The sequence below is a fragment of the Oncorhynchus masou genome, chromosome 25 (genome assembly GCF_036934945.1).
Source record: "Oncorhynchus masou masou isolate Uvic2021 chromosome 25, UVic_Omas_1.1, whole genome shotgun sequence".
In the NCBI taxonomy this organism is placed as follows: domain Eukaryota; kingdom Metazoa; phylum Chordata; class Actinopteri; order Salmoniformes; family Salmonidae; genus Oncorhynchus; species Oncorhynchus masou.
The window spans coordinates 9,728,370-9,746,878 of record NC_088236.1 but is presented as its reverse complement, the minus strand read 5'-3'; the positions used below and the strand labels follow the sequence as shown (position 1 = coordinate 9,746,878).

Here is an 18,509-nt window from a genome sequence, read left to right as displayed (position 1 = left end):
TTACTAACGCGTTACTTCTAGTAGCTATGTTGACTATGGCGTTAGCTAATATTGTGACAATGATGTACGCTGTGTGTAGAGGTTAGCATCACATAAGCGAAGGGAAAAGGTGAGAGGAGAGCGAGTAGATGCAAGAAGGATTTACTATGAGCAAAATGTTCATGCTGGTTGTATGCGTCTGCTTTGAATGTGAACTGTGTTTGTGTATGGTCAAGGGTGTATTCATTCTGGCGATTCTGTTGAAAAACCTTTTCTTTGAAAAACTGAAGAAAATGGGGATAAACGTACCTGAATTTGTCCAAAAGAAACTCTCCTTTGCCACTGTTGGACTAATGATTACACTCTAGATAAGTTAGATGCAGGAAATAGTGTGCAATGTGGTATTGAATGTGTCCCTGTCTGTCACAAAATGTTTTTATTTCGACCTGTTATGTTATAAACTTTCATTCACATGCTAAGTTGTAGCAACATCATGGTGGGCATTGGGAAAATGTTAGTATCACGTAGTAGCCTAAACCTGTCACTGTTAAACTGAACTGGGTGAATGGAATATGAATGAGGAGGGGAAGGGAAGGGAAGGACATGCCATGGAAGATATAATCATGTCAATAGAGCTTGATAATAACACCTCAAAATGTATTCAGAGAGGTGGAGTAAAAATAGAGTTGAAAGATCAGGACATGATATCAATATTAAGAGATTAGTCAGTGGAAGAAGAGAGAGATAGATGGACAGAGAGAGAGAGAGAGAGAGAGAGAGAGAGAGAGAGAGAGATGGACAGAGAGAGAGTGAGAGATAAATAAATGGAAGACACCAGAACAATCCTGAGTCAGCAGAAAAACAAACCTTTCCTGAGAAGTCATCCAGTGTACTCAACCAAACTGACAATCAATTTCTATATCTGCTATTCTGCCAATCTAAAAGCGCTTTCTGGAAAGACACTCACTGTCTGCAATCAACTGAATCCCAGCCACAGTCTACAGAGATGACTAAGGTAGGAGGGATGCCCACACACACACAGAGAGAGAGAGAGAGAGAGAGAGAGAGAGAGAGAGAGAGAGAGAGAGAGAGAGAGAGAGAGAGAGAGAGAGATGAACAGAATAACAGCACCAGAAAGAAGAAAAGCGCCAGAACAACAGATCATGTCGTAACTGGATATTCTTGAGTCTGTCTTCCTCTCATCACCCAACTGCTGATGGTCCTTACTGTGCCATCTAGCAGTTTATAAAGAGCTCACAAATTCTGATACTATTTGAAGTGCTGATTGAACAAATTGTATTCCAGATAATGTCAAAAGACCAGCCCAGTGAATAAACAAGTAAGGGAGAGGACATTGCTATGGGTGGACGTGGTAAATAGTACCTCACAGAATTCTGAATATGTAATTTATCCTTAATACCAATGGTCACTATCTGTAGGAAGACAACAGGAGCCACACAGCCCACTGCTTCAGTAGTAGTGGTATTATAAGGACGACTCCTACAGTGACCATTTTTGAGTCCCAAATGGCACCCTATTGCCTGTATACACCCTATATAATGCACTACTGGTCAAAAGTAGTTCAGGGTGTAATGTAGGACATAGCCTTTCCACACTACAGTTATATCACTCACTCTGTGGCGCCACATACAAACACTGTCTCTGGTTCAATAGAAGCTTTATCCCAGGGCCCTATCAACCGGATGAGTTGTAAAACCTCTTCGTTTTATCCTCAATCACTTTGAATGCAGTGTGTCCACTTGTGGTTAATATCTGATTAATAAACTTTTTGTATTAAAGAAGTACAGAAGACTACAGAGCTAATTAAGATGTTATAATATGCGCCACTCCCACAGTGACAATATACACTGACTACAGAACATACCCCTGTCTCTTCTCTCTGTGTCTGTCTGTCTGTCTGTCTGTCTGTCTGTCTGTCTGTCTGTCCGTCCGTACTACAGGATCTTAGCCAAAACTGCCAAGGGATTTTTTGAATGTTTGAATGATGTTAATCTACACTTTCGAATGTTGTCGTTGTGATGTCATCCCACAGCTGAAGTACATCCATGTGGATCTACAGCTTTCTGTCATCAGAGAGGGGTTTGAGATGCAGTTATAAAACAGGCTGTTATTGATTAATCACTTTCCTAAAAGCGCTGAGACAGGAGGTAGATATTTGCTAAAAAAAATGGTAGCGCTTTGGAGACTGTGTGTAAAGTCTCTCAAAATCTCTGAAATCCATCAGTAAGGCTACAAATGTATAATCACTGACAAATATTAAGACAGTTGAGTGTTCCTGCACCAGGAAGCATTCCATACTATGGGCTCCATCTGGTCCCCAGCCGGTCGTCAGCTGATCTGAAACTGTGGTGGAACAGGTCCACAGGTGGTCGTCAGCTGATATGTAACTGTGGTTGAACAGATCACCAGCCGTTCGTCAGCTGATCTGTAACTGTGGTGCAACAGGTCCACAGGTGAAAGAGAGAGAGAGAAATGCCCAGAACAGCAACACAATTAGACCCAACCTAATCATGAGAAAATGAAAAGATAATTACTTGACACATTAGAAAGAACTAACAAAAAAATGAAAAAGGGGACATTTATTTTTTTTGCTGAGTTTAGTAGCAGTACTAGTAGTGTAGAAGGCTCAACGCCACTGCTGTAGTCGGAGGAAAGGAAGCTGGGAAAGGAAGAAAGGGAGCCAGGAAATGAGAGGAAAGGAAACTAGGGAAGGAGGAACGGAAAGGTAGTTAGGAAAGGATAGGAGGAAAGGGAGCTAGGAAATGAGAGGAAAGGAAACCAGGGAAGGAGGAACGGAAAGGTAGTTTGGAAAGGATAGGAGGAAAGGGAGCTAGGAAATGAGAGGAAAGGAAACTAGGGAAGAAGGAACAGAAAGGTAGTTAGGAAAGGATAGGAGGAAAGGGAGCTAGGAAAGTGAATGAGGAAAGGAGGACATATATCAAGGAAATGAAGCTAGGAAAAGAGGAAAAGAACCTAGGAAAGAAGAAGAGTAAAGGAAATTAGGAACGGGATCTAGAAAAGGTGAAGAGGAAAGGAAGCTAGTCAAGGAAAGGGGGCAATAAAAAGGAGGAGAAAATGCTAGGAAAGGAGGGAAGGAAATTAGAAAGAGAGCTAGGAAAGCAAAGGAGTGGAAGAAAGGAGCTGTACATCAAGCTGCCTCACGCTACAGAAACAGGAGATGGACTCCTGACCCTAATTTCCTCCAATTGTAAACATTTACTTTTGTCATCTGGCATACAGACAAATTAGCAGTTTTATATCTTATCTCATGTTATTCTAATCTACACATTTGCTAGGCTGAAATAAACTTTTTTGCAGTTTTAAAGCCAATTTCCTTCTATTCTACACATTTTGCAATGAGACTAGCAGATGATATTGCGGTTGTAGCAAAATGCTTGTGTTCCTAACTCCAACAGCGCAGTAATATCTAATAATATACAAATGTAAAAGTGAAAGAATGGAATGAAGAAATTTTGAAATATTAGGACAAGCACTGTTGGTGTCTGTAGTATAAATATACACATAGAAATACGTTGAAGTCGGAAGTTTACATACACTTAGGTTGGAGTCATTAAAACTTGTTGTTCAACCACTCCACAAATTTCTTGTTAACAAACTATAGTTTTGGCAAGTCAGTTAGGATATCTGTGTGCATGACACAAGCAATTTGTCCAACAATTGTTTACAGACATATTATTTCACTTATAATTCACTGTATCACAAATCCAGTGGGTTTGAAGTTCACATACACTATGTTCACTGTGCCTTTAAGATGGAAAGAGATTGAAGCCTGAAAAAATTGAAGCCTGAAAAGGCAGAAAGGGAGCTAGGATATCAAACATGCATTTCAAAAAGCAATTGTGATATACAGTGTATAAATATACATTTGTACCTAATTTCGTTGAAAACTGAGGATGTCCTAATCTGGATTCCGTATTTTTCAGTGCATTCGGACCCATTGACTTTTTCCACATTTTTATTATATTACAGACTTATTTTAAAATGGATGAAATTGTTTTTTCCCCTCATCAATCTACAAACAATACCTCATAATTACAAAGCAAAAACAGGTTTAGACATTTTTTTTAATTTGTAAAATTAAAAAACTGAAATATCACATTTACATAATTATTCAGACCAATTACTCAGTACTTTGTTGAAGCACGTTTGGCAGCGATTGCAGCCTCAAGTCTTCTTGGGTTTGACGCGACAAGATTGGCAAACCTGTATTTGGGAAGTTTCCCCCATTCTTCTCTGCAGATCCTCTCAAGCTCTGTCAGGTTGGATTGGGGAGCATTACTGCATAGCTGTTTTCAGGTCTCTCCAGAGATGTACCATCGGGTTCAAGTTCAGGCTCTGGCTGGGCCACTCAAGGACGTTCTCAGACTTGTCCCGAAGCCACTCCTGCGTTCTCTTGGCTGTATGCTGAGGGTAATTTTCCTGTTGGAAGGTGAACCTACACCCCAGTCTGACGTCCAGAGCGTTCTGGAGCAGGTTTCATCAAGAATCTCTATAATTTGCTCCGTTCATCTTTCCCTTGATCATAACTAGTCTCCCAGTCCATGCAGCTGAAAGAAATCCCCACAGCATGATGCTGCCAACACCATGCTTCACCATAGGGATGGTGCCAGGTTTCCAGACGTGACGCTTGGCATTCAGGCCAAAGAGTTCAATCTTGGTTTCATCAGACCAGAGGATCTTGTTTCTCATGGTCTGAGAATCCTTTAGCTGCCCTTTGGCAAACTCCATGCAAGCTGTCATGTGCTTTTTACTGAGGAGTGGCTTCCGTCTGGCCACTCTACCATAAAGGCCTGATTGGTGGAGTGCTGCAGAGTTGGTTGTCCTTCTGGAAGGTTCTCCCACCTCCAAATAGGAACTCTGGAGCTCAGTCAGAGTAAACATCTCCCACAATTGCTCAGTTTGGCTGGGCAGCCAGCACTGGGAAGCATCTTGGTAGTTCCCAACTTCTTCCATTTAAGAATGATGGAGGAGTAACCGATGTGAAATGGCTAGCTAGTTAGCGGTGGTGCGCGCTAATAGCGTTTCAATCTGTGATGTCACTCGCTCGGAGACCTGAAGTAGTTGTTCCTGGCCGAAGCTTTTGTGGCGCGATGGGTAGCGATGGTGGATGACTGTTGGTGACTGGGGTGGGTGACTGTTGTTGATGTGTGCGGAGGGTCCCTGGTTCGAGCCGAGGGGACGGACGAAAGCTATGCTGTTACAGAGGCCACTGTGTTCATGGGGACCTTCAATGCTGCAAAAATATTTTGGTACCCTTCCCCAGATCTGTGCCTCAACACAATCCTGTCTCGGAGCTCTACGGACAATTCCTTCGACCTCATGGCTTGGTTTTTGCTCTGAGATGCACTGTCAACTGTGGGATCTTTATATAGACAGGTGTGTGCCTTTCCAAATCTTGTCCAATCAGTTGAATTTACCAAAGGTGGATTCCAATCAAGTTGTAGAATCATCTCCAGGATGATCAATGGAAACAGGATGCACCTGAGCTCAATTTCAAGTCTCATAGCAAATGGTCTGAACACTTATGTAAATAAGGTATTTCTGTTATTTTGTAATTTGTTTTATATACATTTGCAAACATTTCTGAAAACCTGTTTTCACTTTGTCGTTATGGGACATGTGTGTAAATTGATGAGGAAATACGTGTATTTAATCCATTTTTTAATAAGACTGTAACGTAACAAAATGTGAAAAAGGGTAGGGGTCAGAATACTTTCTGAATGGACTGTATGTGGAGCAACTCACAAATATGTAAAACACAGGTCACAAATGTAAAGTATGGAGTCACACATGTTGTCATATTTAAAAAAAAAACACATTTGACCACTGTGCCTGGCAAACACTGTGTTTGCAAACTAAGAAATCTGTTTATTATGGGTTCCCTGATGACATTGTGGGTTCCCTGGCTGATGTTGGTGCTTCAGCTTCCCAGCAATGTCATCCCGGGCTAGATCCTTAAGATAACATAACACAAGGACTTAATTATCACCATGGAGAAATATATTCATCTGAATGCTGATTATGACAAAAGGCCAAACCTTAAAAAAAATAACACAAAGTTATATCAAGTGTAGGTTTAAGCACAATAATGGTACACTGTAAAAGGCTTTGACAGAAAATCTCAAATCAAGTCAAAATATTGATTTATCACTTTCAATATTCTACGGACCAATCTAAGACCTCTTCTGATAAATGTAAAACAATGCAGAAACATGATGAAGTCAGACTGAGAACATCTTGCCGTAAAACACAGTTTATTTTATTGATGCTATAAGGAAGTGAATACATGAGTGACAGGGTGAGAGAACCAATCAGACACAAGGTCACAAAGGTCATAGGTTACAATCTAACCATCATTCTGTTCCTTCTAGTGACTGTAGTCGTAGCTGTAGGTGTAGTAGACGGTGCCTTTCTTCAGGTGGCAGGTCTCAGTGTGTGTTCCTCGGCGGATGGTGGTGGTGCAGGTTCCCAGGCGGTGATCTGGTCCGACGTCATCATCCCACACCTAATAATAATTATTATTTATAATTTATAATAATAATTTAAAGTCATAATAATAATAAATAATCTTTAAAATCATGACAATAATCATAATAATACTCTTCTGCCTCCTCTTCCTCCAACTCTTCCTCCTCCTCTTCCTCCAACTCTTTCTCCTCCTCCTCATTATCCTCATCATCATTGTAATAATCATTTATTTGATTTACATAGTGCTTTTCCAGTGCTCAAAGCGCCCTGCATAGTAAGGTGTGAAACTCACCTCCAGCTTCAGGACAGACTTGCGGATGATGTCTACGAAGTTGAACTCGCCGGGCCAGGTGGGGTTGGCCTGGTTCTTCAGAATGCTGCTCATGCCACCGAAGGTGGGGCCGCACCACACCTAAAGAAGATAATGTTGTCAGTAGACTTTATAAAGTATTGGTTGGTCCCCTGCGAGACGGTTGAGCTAATGTAGGCTAATGCAATTAGCATGAGGTTGTAAGTAACAAGAACATTTCCCAGGACATAGACATATCTGATATTGGCAGAAAGTTTAAATTCTTGTTAATCTAACTGCACTGTCCAATTTACTGTAGCTATTACAGTGAAAGAATACCATGGTATAGTTTGAGGAGAGTGCACAGTTTTGTACATGAAAAGTTATTAATAAACAAATCAGGCACATTTGGACAGTATTGATACAAAAGTTTGAACATAAATGCAATGGTTCATTGTATCAATCTAAAACTTTGCACACACACTGATGTCATCTAGTGGCCAACATCTAAATTGCACCTGGGCTGGAATAATACATGATGGCCTTTCTCTTGTATTTCAAAGATGATGGTACAAAAAATATAAAGAATGGTTGTTTCTTTCTTTGTATTATCTTCTACCAGATCTATAGTGTTATATTCTCCTACATTCCTTTCACATTTACACAAACTTCTAAGTGTTTCCTTTCCAATGGTACCAAGAATAGGCGTATCATTGCTTCAGGACCTGAGCTACAGGTAGTTAGATTTGGGTATGTCATTACATTCAATTCACCTTGACGTAGGGGTCTGGCTGGGAGAGGAAGTCTCCTTTCAGATTGGAAGCACTAAGGCCCCACACCCTGACGTGGCCGTCATACAGGTCACAGTGTACAAGAGCCAGGGTGCATAGCACCAGCAGTCCCAGGGACAGAGAGAGAGAGGCCATGGTACACTGTCTGGGAGAGAGGAGAGAGAAGAGGAGAGGAGAGGAGAGGAGAGGAGAGGAGAGGAGAGGAGAGGAGAGGAGAGGAGAGGAGAGGAGAGGAGAGGAGAGGAGAGGAGAGGAGAGGAGGGGGAAAAGGAGGGGAGGGGAAGATATAAACATGTCCGCAAGAGCTTGAAACTAACATTACATTACAAACTCTCTAAACAGTGAGGTGGAGTAAAAATACAGTTCAGGACATATTCTCAGTATGAAGAGACCAGTGAAGGAAGAGATAGAGAGAGAGAGACAGACAGACAGACAGCGACACAAAAGAGAGAAAGAGGGAGAGAGAGACAACGACGGAGAGAAAGAGAGAGAGAGAGAGAGAGAGAGAGAGAGAGAGAGAGAGGGAGAGAGAGTAAGAGAGAGAGAGAGAGAGAGAGAGAAGAGAGAGAGAGAGAGAGAGAGAGAGAGAGAGAAGAGAGAGAGAGAGAGAGAGAGAGAGAGAGAGAGAGAGAGAGAGAGAGGTGGAAGAACAGAAGAACAGATCATGTCTTACCTGGATATTCTTGAGCTGGACGCCTGTCTTCTCTAATCACCCAACCGCTGATGGTCCTTACTGTGCCATCTAGCTGTTTATAAAGATCTCAGCCCCCCCCCCATGTGGTATGTAGGACTGCTTATCCAATGAGAACACACCCTATATTACCAAGAGACATATGGAAGCCTATAAGGTGTAACGACAAATTCTGATACTATTTGAAGTGCTGATTGAACAAATTCTATTCCAGATAATGTCAAAAGGCCAGCCCAGTGAATCAACAATTAGGTAAGGGAGAGGACATTGCTAAGGGTGGACATGGTAAATATTACTCCCTATTCCCTAAATAGAGCACTACTGGTCAAAAGTAGTTCACTAAAGAGTGAATAGGGTGTAATGTAGGACAAACCCTTTCCACACTACAGTTATACCACTCACTCTGTGGCGCCACATACAAACACTGTCTCTGGTTCAATAGAAGCTTTATCCCAGGGCCCTATCAACCGGATGAGTTGTAAAACCTCTTGGTTTTATCCTCAATCACTTTAATTACAGTGAGTCCACTTGTGGTTAATATTCCAAGATCTGATGAATAAACTTTTTGCATTAAAGAAGTACAGAAGACTACAGAGCGAATTAAGGTGTTATAATATCCGTCGACAATATACACTGACTACAGAACATACCCCTGTCTCTTCTCTCTGTGGCGCCACACGCAAATAGTATTTTTCTTGTCTCTTGGTTGACTTTCCTATATATAAACCTTATTTGATTTTTGTATTTTGAATTTAATGTAATATCTTATGCTGTTCTTGTCTATTACTGTTCTTTGTCATGTATTTGTTTTAGGTGGACCCCAGTAAGAGTAGCAGCTGCATGTGCAGTAGCTAATGAGGATCCTAATAAACTAAACTAAACTGCTACTATGACAGTCACTGTAGAAGTATCAGAAAACCAGTGGCCCTGAGTTAGAGTGTCCACCCTGAGATAGGAAGGGTGGGGGGATCTTTCCCTGGTCGAGTCACACCAAACAAAGATTCTAAAAACATGGGGCCTGAAGCCGCTCTGCTTGGCACTCAGCATTAAGAAGATGGATTGGGGGTCAGGCCTTGCGACAGACTAGCGTCCTGTCAGGAGGGGGTCAGGCCTTACGACAGACTAGCGTCCTGTCCAGGAGGGGGTCAGGCCTTACGACAGACTAGCGTCCTGTCCAGGAGGGGGTCAGGCCTTACGACAGACTAGCGTCCTGTCCAGGAGGGGTCAGGCCTTACGACAGACTAGCGTCCTGTCCAGGAGGGGTCAGGCCTTACGACAGACTAGCGTCCTGTCCAGGAGGGGTCAGGCCTTACGACAGACTAGCGTCCTGTCCAGGAGGGGTCAGGCCTTACGACAGACTAGCGTCCTGTCCAGGAGGGGGTCAGGCCTTACGACAGACTAGCATCCTGTCCAGGAGGGGTCAGGCCTTACGACAGACTAGCGTCCTGTCCAGGAGGGGGTCAGGCCTTACGACAGACTAGCGTCCTGTCCAGGAGGGGGTCAGGCCTTACGACAGACTTGCGTCCTGTCCAGGAGGGGGTCAGGCCTTACGACAGACTAGCGTCCTGTCCAGGAGGGGGTCAGGCCTTGCGACAGACTAGCGTCCTGTCCAGGAGCGGGTCAGGCCTTGCGACAGACTAGCGTCCTGTCAGGAGGGGGTCAGGCCTTACGACAGACTAGCGTCCTGTCCAGGAGGGGGTCAGGCCTTACGACAGACTAGCGTCCTGTCCAGGAGGGGGTCAGGCCTTACGACAGACTAGCGTCCTGTCCAGGAGGGGGTCAGGCCTTACGACAGACTAGCGTCCTGTCCAGGAGGGGGTCAGGCCTTATGACAGACTTGCGTCCTGTCCAGGAGCTGTACTCCACAGAATCAGGAGATGGGCTCCTGCCCCTTCATTTCCTCCAATTGTACACATTTGTTATGTGGCAGAGAGGAAAATGTGCATTTTCATAGTTTACGTTTTCTAATCTACAAATCCTGCCATGAGGCTGATTCTTTATTTATTTTTTTGCAGTTTTCTAGCCAATTTATTTATATTCTACACATTTTGCCATGTGACTAGCAGATGTTATTGTGGTTGTAGCTAAATGCTTGTGTTCCTAGCTCAAATCCTGCCATGAGGCTGATTTTTCATCTAACAATACACAAATCTAAAAGTAAAAGAACGGAATGAAGAAGTATTGAAATATTAGGACGAGCAATGTTGGTATACTTGGTGTATACGTATATATATATATACACATCTCTGGGAAAAATTAAGAGACCACTGCAAAATTATCAGTTTCTCTGGTCTTACCATTTATAGGTATTTGTTTTGGTAAAATGAAATATATATATATTACTTCTCCCAAATTCTAAATAAAAATATTATAATTTAGAGCGTTTATTTGCAGAAAATGACAACTGGTCAAAATAACAAAACAGATGCAGTGTTGTCAGACCTCGAATAATGCAAAGAAAATAAGTTCATATTCATTTTTAAACAACAGAATACTAATGTTTTAAAACTTTTTCTCCACTTCCTGTCTGAATGACGAGCCCAAAGTAAACTGCCTGTTGCTCAGGCCCTGAAGCCAGGATATGCATATAATTGGTGCCATTGGAAGAAAACACTTTGAAGTTTGTAGAAATGTTAAAATAATATAGGAGAATATAACACAAAAGATATGGAAGGAGAAAATCCGAAGAAAAACCAACCTGAAGTTGTTTTTTTGAGAGAGACCATCCTCTTAGAATGGCAAGTATAAGGTCATGCTGACAATTAGCTCCCTGGATGCAGTTGCTATGGCTTCCACAGGGTGTCAGCAGTCTATGTTCAAGGTTTCAGGCTTGTAACTTCAAAAACGAATAAGAAATATCAGTTTTAGTACAGGGACACAGTCTTGGAAATGTGTGTTTGCGCTCACCATGAAGACAGGACGCACCTGTTTCCTATTGAACATACTTATTTTTCATAAGAAATGTTATAGTTTGATTACATTTAAGTGTATCTGAGGAGTAAATAGAAATGTATTTTGACTTGTTGAAACAAAGTTTAGGGGTAGATTTTCAGATTCCTTTCCCTGCATGTCGAACGAGTGGATTACTCAAATCGATGGCGCCAACTAAACAGACTTTTTGGGATATAAAGATGGATTTTATCTAATAAAACGACATGTTATAGCTGGGACCTTTTGATGACAAATCACAGGAAGATTTTCAAAAACTCAGTGAATATTTAATCACTATTTGTGAATTTATGAAACCTGTGCCAGTGGACAAATATTTTGATGTGGGGCACCGTTCTCAACAATAGTATGGCATGTTTTCGCTGTAATAGCTACTGTAAATCGGACAGTGCAGTTAGATTAACAAGAATCTAAGCTTTCAACTGATATAAAACACACTTATACTGTATGTACCTCAATGTTTAATATTCATAATCTTAATGATTATTTATTTGAATTTGCGCGCCCTCCAGTTACACCGGAAGTTGTCCGGTTAGGAAGAATTCAGAAATCAATATTTAATGGAATAACCCTGATTTTCAATCCCAGCTTTCATGCATCTTGGCCTGACCTCCACCAGTCTTTCACACTGATGTTGGGTGACTTTATGTCACTCCTTGCGCAAAAATTCATTCCGCTCGGCTTTGTTTGATGGCTTGTGACCATCCATCTTCCTCTTGATCGCATTCCAGAGGCTTTCACTGGGGTTCAGGTCTGGAGATTGGGCTGGCCATGACAAGGTCTTGATCTGGAGGTTCTCCATCCACACCTTGATTGACCTGGCTGTGTGGCATGGAGCATCGTCCTGCTGGAAAATCCAATCCTCAGAGTTGGGGAACATTGTCAGAGCAGAAGGAAGCACGTTTTCTTCCAGGACAACCTTGTACGTGGCTCGATTCATGCGTCCTTCACAAAGACAAATCTGCCTGATTCCAGCCTTGCTGAAACACCCCAGATCATCACCGAACATCCACCAAATTTCACAGTGGGTGTGAGGCCTGGAGAGGCATACAAGCCACAGTGTCTCAAACCCCAAAATGTGTTAAACAAATCAAAATATATTTCAGATTTTAGATACTTTCAAGTAGCCACCGTTTTCCTTGATTACAGCTTTGCACATTCTTGGCATTCTCTCAACCAGCTTCATGAGGAATGCTTTTCCTACAGTCTTGAAGGTGTTCCCACATATGCTGAGCACTTGTTGGCTGCTTTTCCTTCACTATGTGGTCCAACTCATCCAAAACCATCTCAATTGGGTTGAGGTCGGGTTATTTTGGAGGCCAGGTCATCTGATGCTGCACTCCATCACTCTCCTTCTTTGTCAAATAGCCCATACACCGCCTGGATGTGTGTTTTGGGTCATTGTCCTGTTGAAAAACAAATGATAGTCCCACTGAGTGCAAACCAGTGGGATGGTGTATTGTTGCAGAATGCTGTGGTAGCCATGCTGGTAAAGTGTGCCTCTAAATAAATCACAGATAGTGTCACCAGCAAACCACCATTCACACCTCCTCCTCCATGCTTCACTGTGGGAAACACACATGCGGAGATCATTTGTTGAACTACTCTGCATCTCACAACGACATGGCAGTTTGAACCAAAAATCTAAAATTTGGACTCATCAGACCAAAAGGACAGATTTCTACCGGTCTAATGTCAATTGCTTTTCTTTCTTGGCACAAACAAGTCTCTTTTCTTATTGGAGTCCTTTAGTAATGGTTTCTTTGCAGCAATTCAACCATGAAGGCATGATTCACTCAGTCTCCTCTGAACAGTTTAGATGTTTCTGTTACTTGAACTCTGTGAAAAATAAGGAGAGCCACACACCCTAGGAGCTCAGATGAAAAAATGTTATGTCCAACGTTTTGACAGACAGGCTATTTTCATCAGGGTATAATGACAAACACTGCGGGATGACTTGTTTATATAGTGTCACACAGGTGTCTTTAATCATGGCCAGTTGTGGCCTGATATCATTGGTTAATTGTCATATATTAAAATACAAAAAACATAAATGGATAGCTTACGATCATAGATACAATTTGGCTACATGAGTCTACAAACATTTACACTAGCAAAATCACAGTAATCACAAGAATTGCTTCAGATCAAAGTCTACTTGAACTCTGTGAAGCATTTATTTGGCCTGCAATCAGAGGCTGGTAACTCTAATGAACTTATCCTCTGCAGCAGAGGTAACTCTGGGTCTTCCTTTCCTGTGGCGGTCCTCATGAGAACCAGTTAACTTAATGAACTTATCCTCTGCAGCAGAGGTAACTCTGAGTCTTCCTTTCCTGTGGCGGTCCTCATGAGAACCAGTTAACTTAATGAACTTATCCTCTGCAGCAGAGGTAACTCTGGGTCTCTGTTTAATGTGGCGGTCCTCATGAGAACCAGTTAACTTAATGAACTTATCCTCTGCAGCAGAGGTAACTCTGGGTCTCTGTTTACTGTGGCGGTCCTCATGAGAACCAGCTAACTTAATGAACTTATCCTCTGCAGCAGAGGTAACTCTGGGTCTTCCTTTCCTGTGGCGGTCCTCATGAGAACCAGTTAACTTAATGAACTTATCCTCTGCAGCAGAGGTAACTCTGGGTCTCTGTTTCCTGTGGCGGTCCTCATGAGAACCAGTTTCATCATAGCAGTTGATGGATTTTGCGACTACACTTGAAGACATGTTCTAAGTTTGTCACAACACATCAGATTGGCTCAAACGCATTAAGATGGAAAGAAATTCCACAAATGAATTTTTAACAAGGCACATCTGTTAATTGAAATGCACTTCACTTGACTGTCTCTTGAAGCTGGTTGAGAGAATTCCAAGAGTGTGAAAAGCTGTCATCAAGGCAAAGCATGGCTAAAATATATTTGGATTTGTTTAACACTTGTTTAACACTTTTTTGGTTACTTTTTGGTTACTATGTGATTCCATTTGTGTTATTTCATAGTTTGATGTCTTCACTATTATTGCATTATTGCATTGTAGAAAATAGTTTTAAAAAATAAAGAAAACCCTTGAATGAGTAGGTGTTCTACATCTTTTCACTGGTACTGTATATGATGTATATTATGTATGTGGTTGGCTGGCTGGAATATGTAGAATATCTGTAGTCAATGACAGTATATCTGTAGTCAATATGTAGTATATCTGTAGTTAATGGCAGTATATCTGTAGTCAATATGTAGTATATCTGTAGTCAATATGTAGTATATCTGTAGTCAATATGTAGAATATCTGTAGTCAATGGCAGTATATCTGTAGCCAATATGTAGTATATCTGTAGTCAATATGTAGAATATCTGTAGTCAAGATGTAGTATATCTGTAGTAAAGATGTAGTGTATCTGTAGTCAATATGTAGTATATCTGTAGTCAATGGCAGTATATTTGTAGTCAATATGTAGTATATCTGTAGTCAATATGTAGTATATCTGTAGTCAAGATGTAGTATATCTGTAGTAAAGATGTAGTGTATCTGTAGTCAATATGTAGTATATCTGTAGTCAATATGTAGTGTATCTGTAGTCAATGGCAGTATATCTGCAGTCAATATGTAGTATATCTGTAGTCAATGGGAGTATATCTGTAGTCAAGATGTAGTATATCTGTAGTCAATATATACTATATCTGTAGTCAATGGCAGTATATCTGTAGTCAATATGTAGTATATCTGTAGTCAATATGTAGTATATCTGTAGTCAAGATGTACTATATCTGTAGTCAATGGCAGTATATCTGTAGTCAATATGTAGTATATCTGTAGTCAATATGTAGTATATCTGTAGTCAAGATGTAGTGTATCTGTAGTCAATATGTAGTATATCTGTAGTCAATATGTAGAATATCTGTAGTCAATGGCAGTATATCTGCAGTCAATATGTAGTATATCTGTAGTCAATATGTAGTATATCTGTAGTCAAGATGTAGAATATCTGTAGTAAAGATGTAGTGTATCTGTAGTCAATATGTAGTATATCTGTAGTCAATATGTAGTGTATCTGTAGTCAATGGCAGTATATCTGTAGTCAATATGTAGTATATCTGTAGTCAATATGTAGTATATCTGTAGTCAATGGCAGTATATCTGTAGTCAATGGCAGTATATCTGTAGTCAATATGTAGTATATCTGTAGTCAATGGGAGTATATCTGTAGTCAAGATGTAGTATATCTGTAGTCAATATATACTATATCTGTAGTCAATGGCAGTATATCTGTAGTCAATATGTAGTATATCTGTAGTCAATATGTAGTATATCTGTAGTCAATTGCAGTATATCAGTATATCTGTAGTCAATATGTAGTGTATCTGTAGTCAATGGCAGTATATCTGTAGTCAAGATATAGTATATCTGTAGTCAAGATGTAGTATATCTGTAGTAAAGATGTAGTGTATCTGTAGTCAATATGTAGTATATCTGTAGTCAATATGTAGTGTATCTGTAGTCAAGATGTAGTATATCTGTAGTCAAGATGTAGTATATATGTAGTCAATATGTAGTATATATGTAGTCAAAATGTAGTATATCTGTAGTCAATATGTAGTATATATGTAGTCATAATGTAGTATATCTGAGGTTAGTGGCAGTATATCTGTAGTCAATATGTAGTATATCTGTAGTCAATTGCAGTATATCAGTATATCTGTAGTCAATATGTAGTATATCTGTAGTCAGTGGCAGTATATCAGTATATCTGTAGTCAAGATGTAGTATATCTGTAGTCAATATGTAGTATATCTGTAGTCAAGATGTAGTATATCTGTGTCTACCAATTTTCTCTGTGGTGAGCAAAATATCAAATAATGGTTTTGGGGATCAACAACAATCACAGAAAGAGTAAAAATATGTCTACATGTAAAAATTGTTGAACTTCCCCTTTAATGCTCAGTGCCAAGCAGCAGGGCATCAGGTCACATTTTTTTGAGTCTCTGTTTGGTTTGACTCAACCAGGGATTGAACCCTTCTAATCTCAAGGTGGACATTCTACCACAGGGCCACTGACTTGCTGCTACTGTTATAGTGACTGTAATAGTAGCAGTACTGATAGTGTAGAAGGCACAACGACACTACAAAAGTCAGAGGAAAGAAAGCTAGGAAATTAGAAAAGGAGTTGAGGAAAGGAAGCTAGGGAAGGAGGAATGGAAGATGTGAAAGACCAAGGAATTAAGCTAGTAGAAGAAGAATGGTAGCTAGGAAAATATAGGAGGAAAGGGAGCAAGAAAAGGAGGAGAGGAGGCTAGGAAAGGAGGAAAGGAACACAAATAAGAAAGGATAGGAGGAAGGAGAGCTCAGAATGAAATTATAAAACTCTCTAAAACACTCCAAAGCATATTAGAAAACACACTAAACACTCTAAAGCATGTTAGAAAACACTCTGAAACACTCAAACACCCTAAAACACTCACAAAAAACACTCTAAAGCATATTAGAAAACACTCTAAAACACTTCCCCTTTAACACTCAGTGTCAAAGCAGCAAGGCATCAGGTCACATTTTTTTTAGTCTCTGTTTGGTTTGACTCGAACAGGTATTGAACCCTTCTAATCTCAGGGAGGACATTCTACCACAGGGCCACTGACTTGCTGCTACTGTTATAGTGACTGTAATAGTAGCAGTACTAGTAGTGTAGAAGGCACAACGACACTACAAAAGTCAGAGGAAAGGAAGCCGGGAAAGGGAGCTAAGAAAAGAGAGGAAAGGAAGCTAGGGAAGGAGGAACGAAAAGGTAGTTAGGAAAGATGAGGAGGAAAGGGAGCTAGGAAAGCGAATGAGGAAAGGAGGACAAACATCAAGGGAAGGAAGCTAGGAAAAAAGGAAAGGAACCTAGGAAAGTGGAAGAGTAAAGGAAATTAGGAAAGAAAGCAAGGAAATTAGAAACGGGATCTGGATAAGGTGAAGCGGCAATTAAGCTAGTATAGGAAAGGGGGGAGAAGATGCTAGGAAAGGAGGGAAGGAAATTAGAAAAAGATAAGCTAGGATAACAAAGGAGTGGAAGAAAGGAAGGAAAGGGATAGAAAGAATGAAAGACCAGGGAAAGACCATGGACTGTGATTATCCAATGGGCTGTCACGTTATTAATGACCCCACTGTGATTATCCAATGGGCTGTCACATTATTAATGACCACACTGTGATTATCAGTTTGAGATACTGTCGTAATTTGCCACCAATTTTTACCAATTCTCTATTGTCCGTCAATAAGTACCTTGATTGAATAAAGTCAAACATTTCATAGATGAAATACATTTTGTAGATAAGTATATGAATAAGTAGCATGCTTTTCTCCTTCCAGAAAACGTGCTAGAAGCTGAAGGGATACTCTTGTGAATCCTCAGCTGAAGTAGGTAATCAAGGAGGAGAGCAGACTCCTCCTTTACCGACTAATAAATTAACACTCTACTCAACCTCTCAACCACTCATTAGTTTCCCCGTCACTGAGATACATTTTATTCACTGGGAGATTCTCATTTGGCCAAAAGTCTGTCCTCTCCTCTCCTCCTCTGTCCTCCTCTGTATGTCGTTCTGAATAAGAACGTCTGCTGAATGACTAACATGTAAATGTAATGCTCTGCTCTCAGATGTTTTCCTGTTCAAGAACATCCGATAGATAGTTAATAGAAACCACCTGTTGTTGGAAAGCAGTCTCTCACCTCATATTCAAAACTCATCTCAAAGACAGATTAAGAGTGTTGGGCCAATATCCACAAATCATCTCTGAATAAGAGTGCTGATCTACGACCTGTCCATACAATATTATTCATTATGATCAGAAGAGTATAACTGATCCTGGATCAGCAACACTACTCTGGGGTACTTTGTGGATACAGACCCTGATCTAGGCCATATCCATAAAGCATCGATGTCACGACTTCCGCCGAAGTTGGCTCCCCTGCCTGTTGGGGCGGTGCTCGGCGGTCGTCGTCACCGTCCTACTAGAAGTTGGCTCCCCTGCCTGTTGGGGCGGTGCCTGGCGTTCGTCGTCACCGTCCTACTAGAAGTTGGCTCCCCTGCCTGTTGGGGCGGTGCTCGGCGGTCGTCGTCACCGTCCTACCAGAAGTTGGCTCCCCTGCCTGTTGGGGCGGTGCTCGGCGGTCGTCGTCACCGTCCTACTAGAAGTTGGCTCCCCTGCCTGTTGGGGCGGTGCTCGGCGGTCGTCGTCACCGTCCTACTAGAAGTTGGCTCCCCTGCCTGTTGGGGCGGTGCTCGGCGGTCGTCGTCACCGTCCTACTAGAAGTTGGCTCCCCTGCCTGTTGGGGCGGTG

General features: G+C 41.3%; 1 protein-coding gene across 3 annotated transcripts in view; it reads right to left on the bottom strand.

Moving 5' to 3' along the window:
* The window catches only part of LOC135513756 (uncharacterized), a 56,049-nt gene extending 47,713 nt beyond the window's left edge, over positions 1–8,336 (bottom strand). The window contains exons 1-4 of one of the 3 annotated variants that reach the window (XM_064936660.1): positions 8,243–8,336; positions 7,552–7,714; positions 6,782–6,901; positions 5,666–6,526 (exon numbers count right to left, since the gene is read on the bottom strand). In XM_064936660.1, coding sequence (XP_064792732.1) covers positions 6,389–6,526; positions 6,782–6,901; positions 7,552–7,704 — 411 coding nt within the window. In that variant the 5' untranslated portion in view covers positions 7,705–7,714; positions 8,243–8,336 and the 3' untranslated portion in view covers positions 5,666–6,388. Of the gene's footprint in view, positions 1–5,665; positions 6,527–6,781; positions 6,902–7,551; positions 7,715–8,242 lie in introns of those variants that run through there. The other 2 variants (XM_064936661.1, XM_064936662.1) reach the window with 2 other exon arrangements.
* Between the last annotated feature and the right edge of the window lie 10,173 nt (positions 8,337–18,509).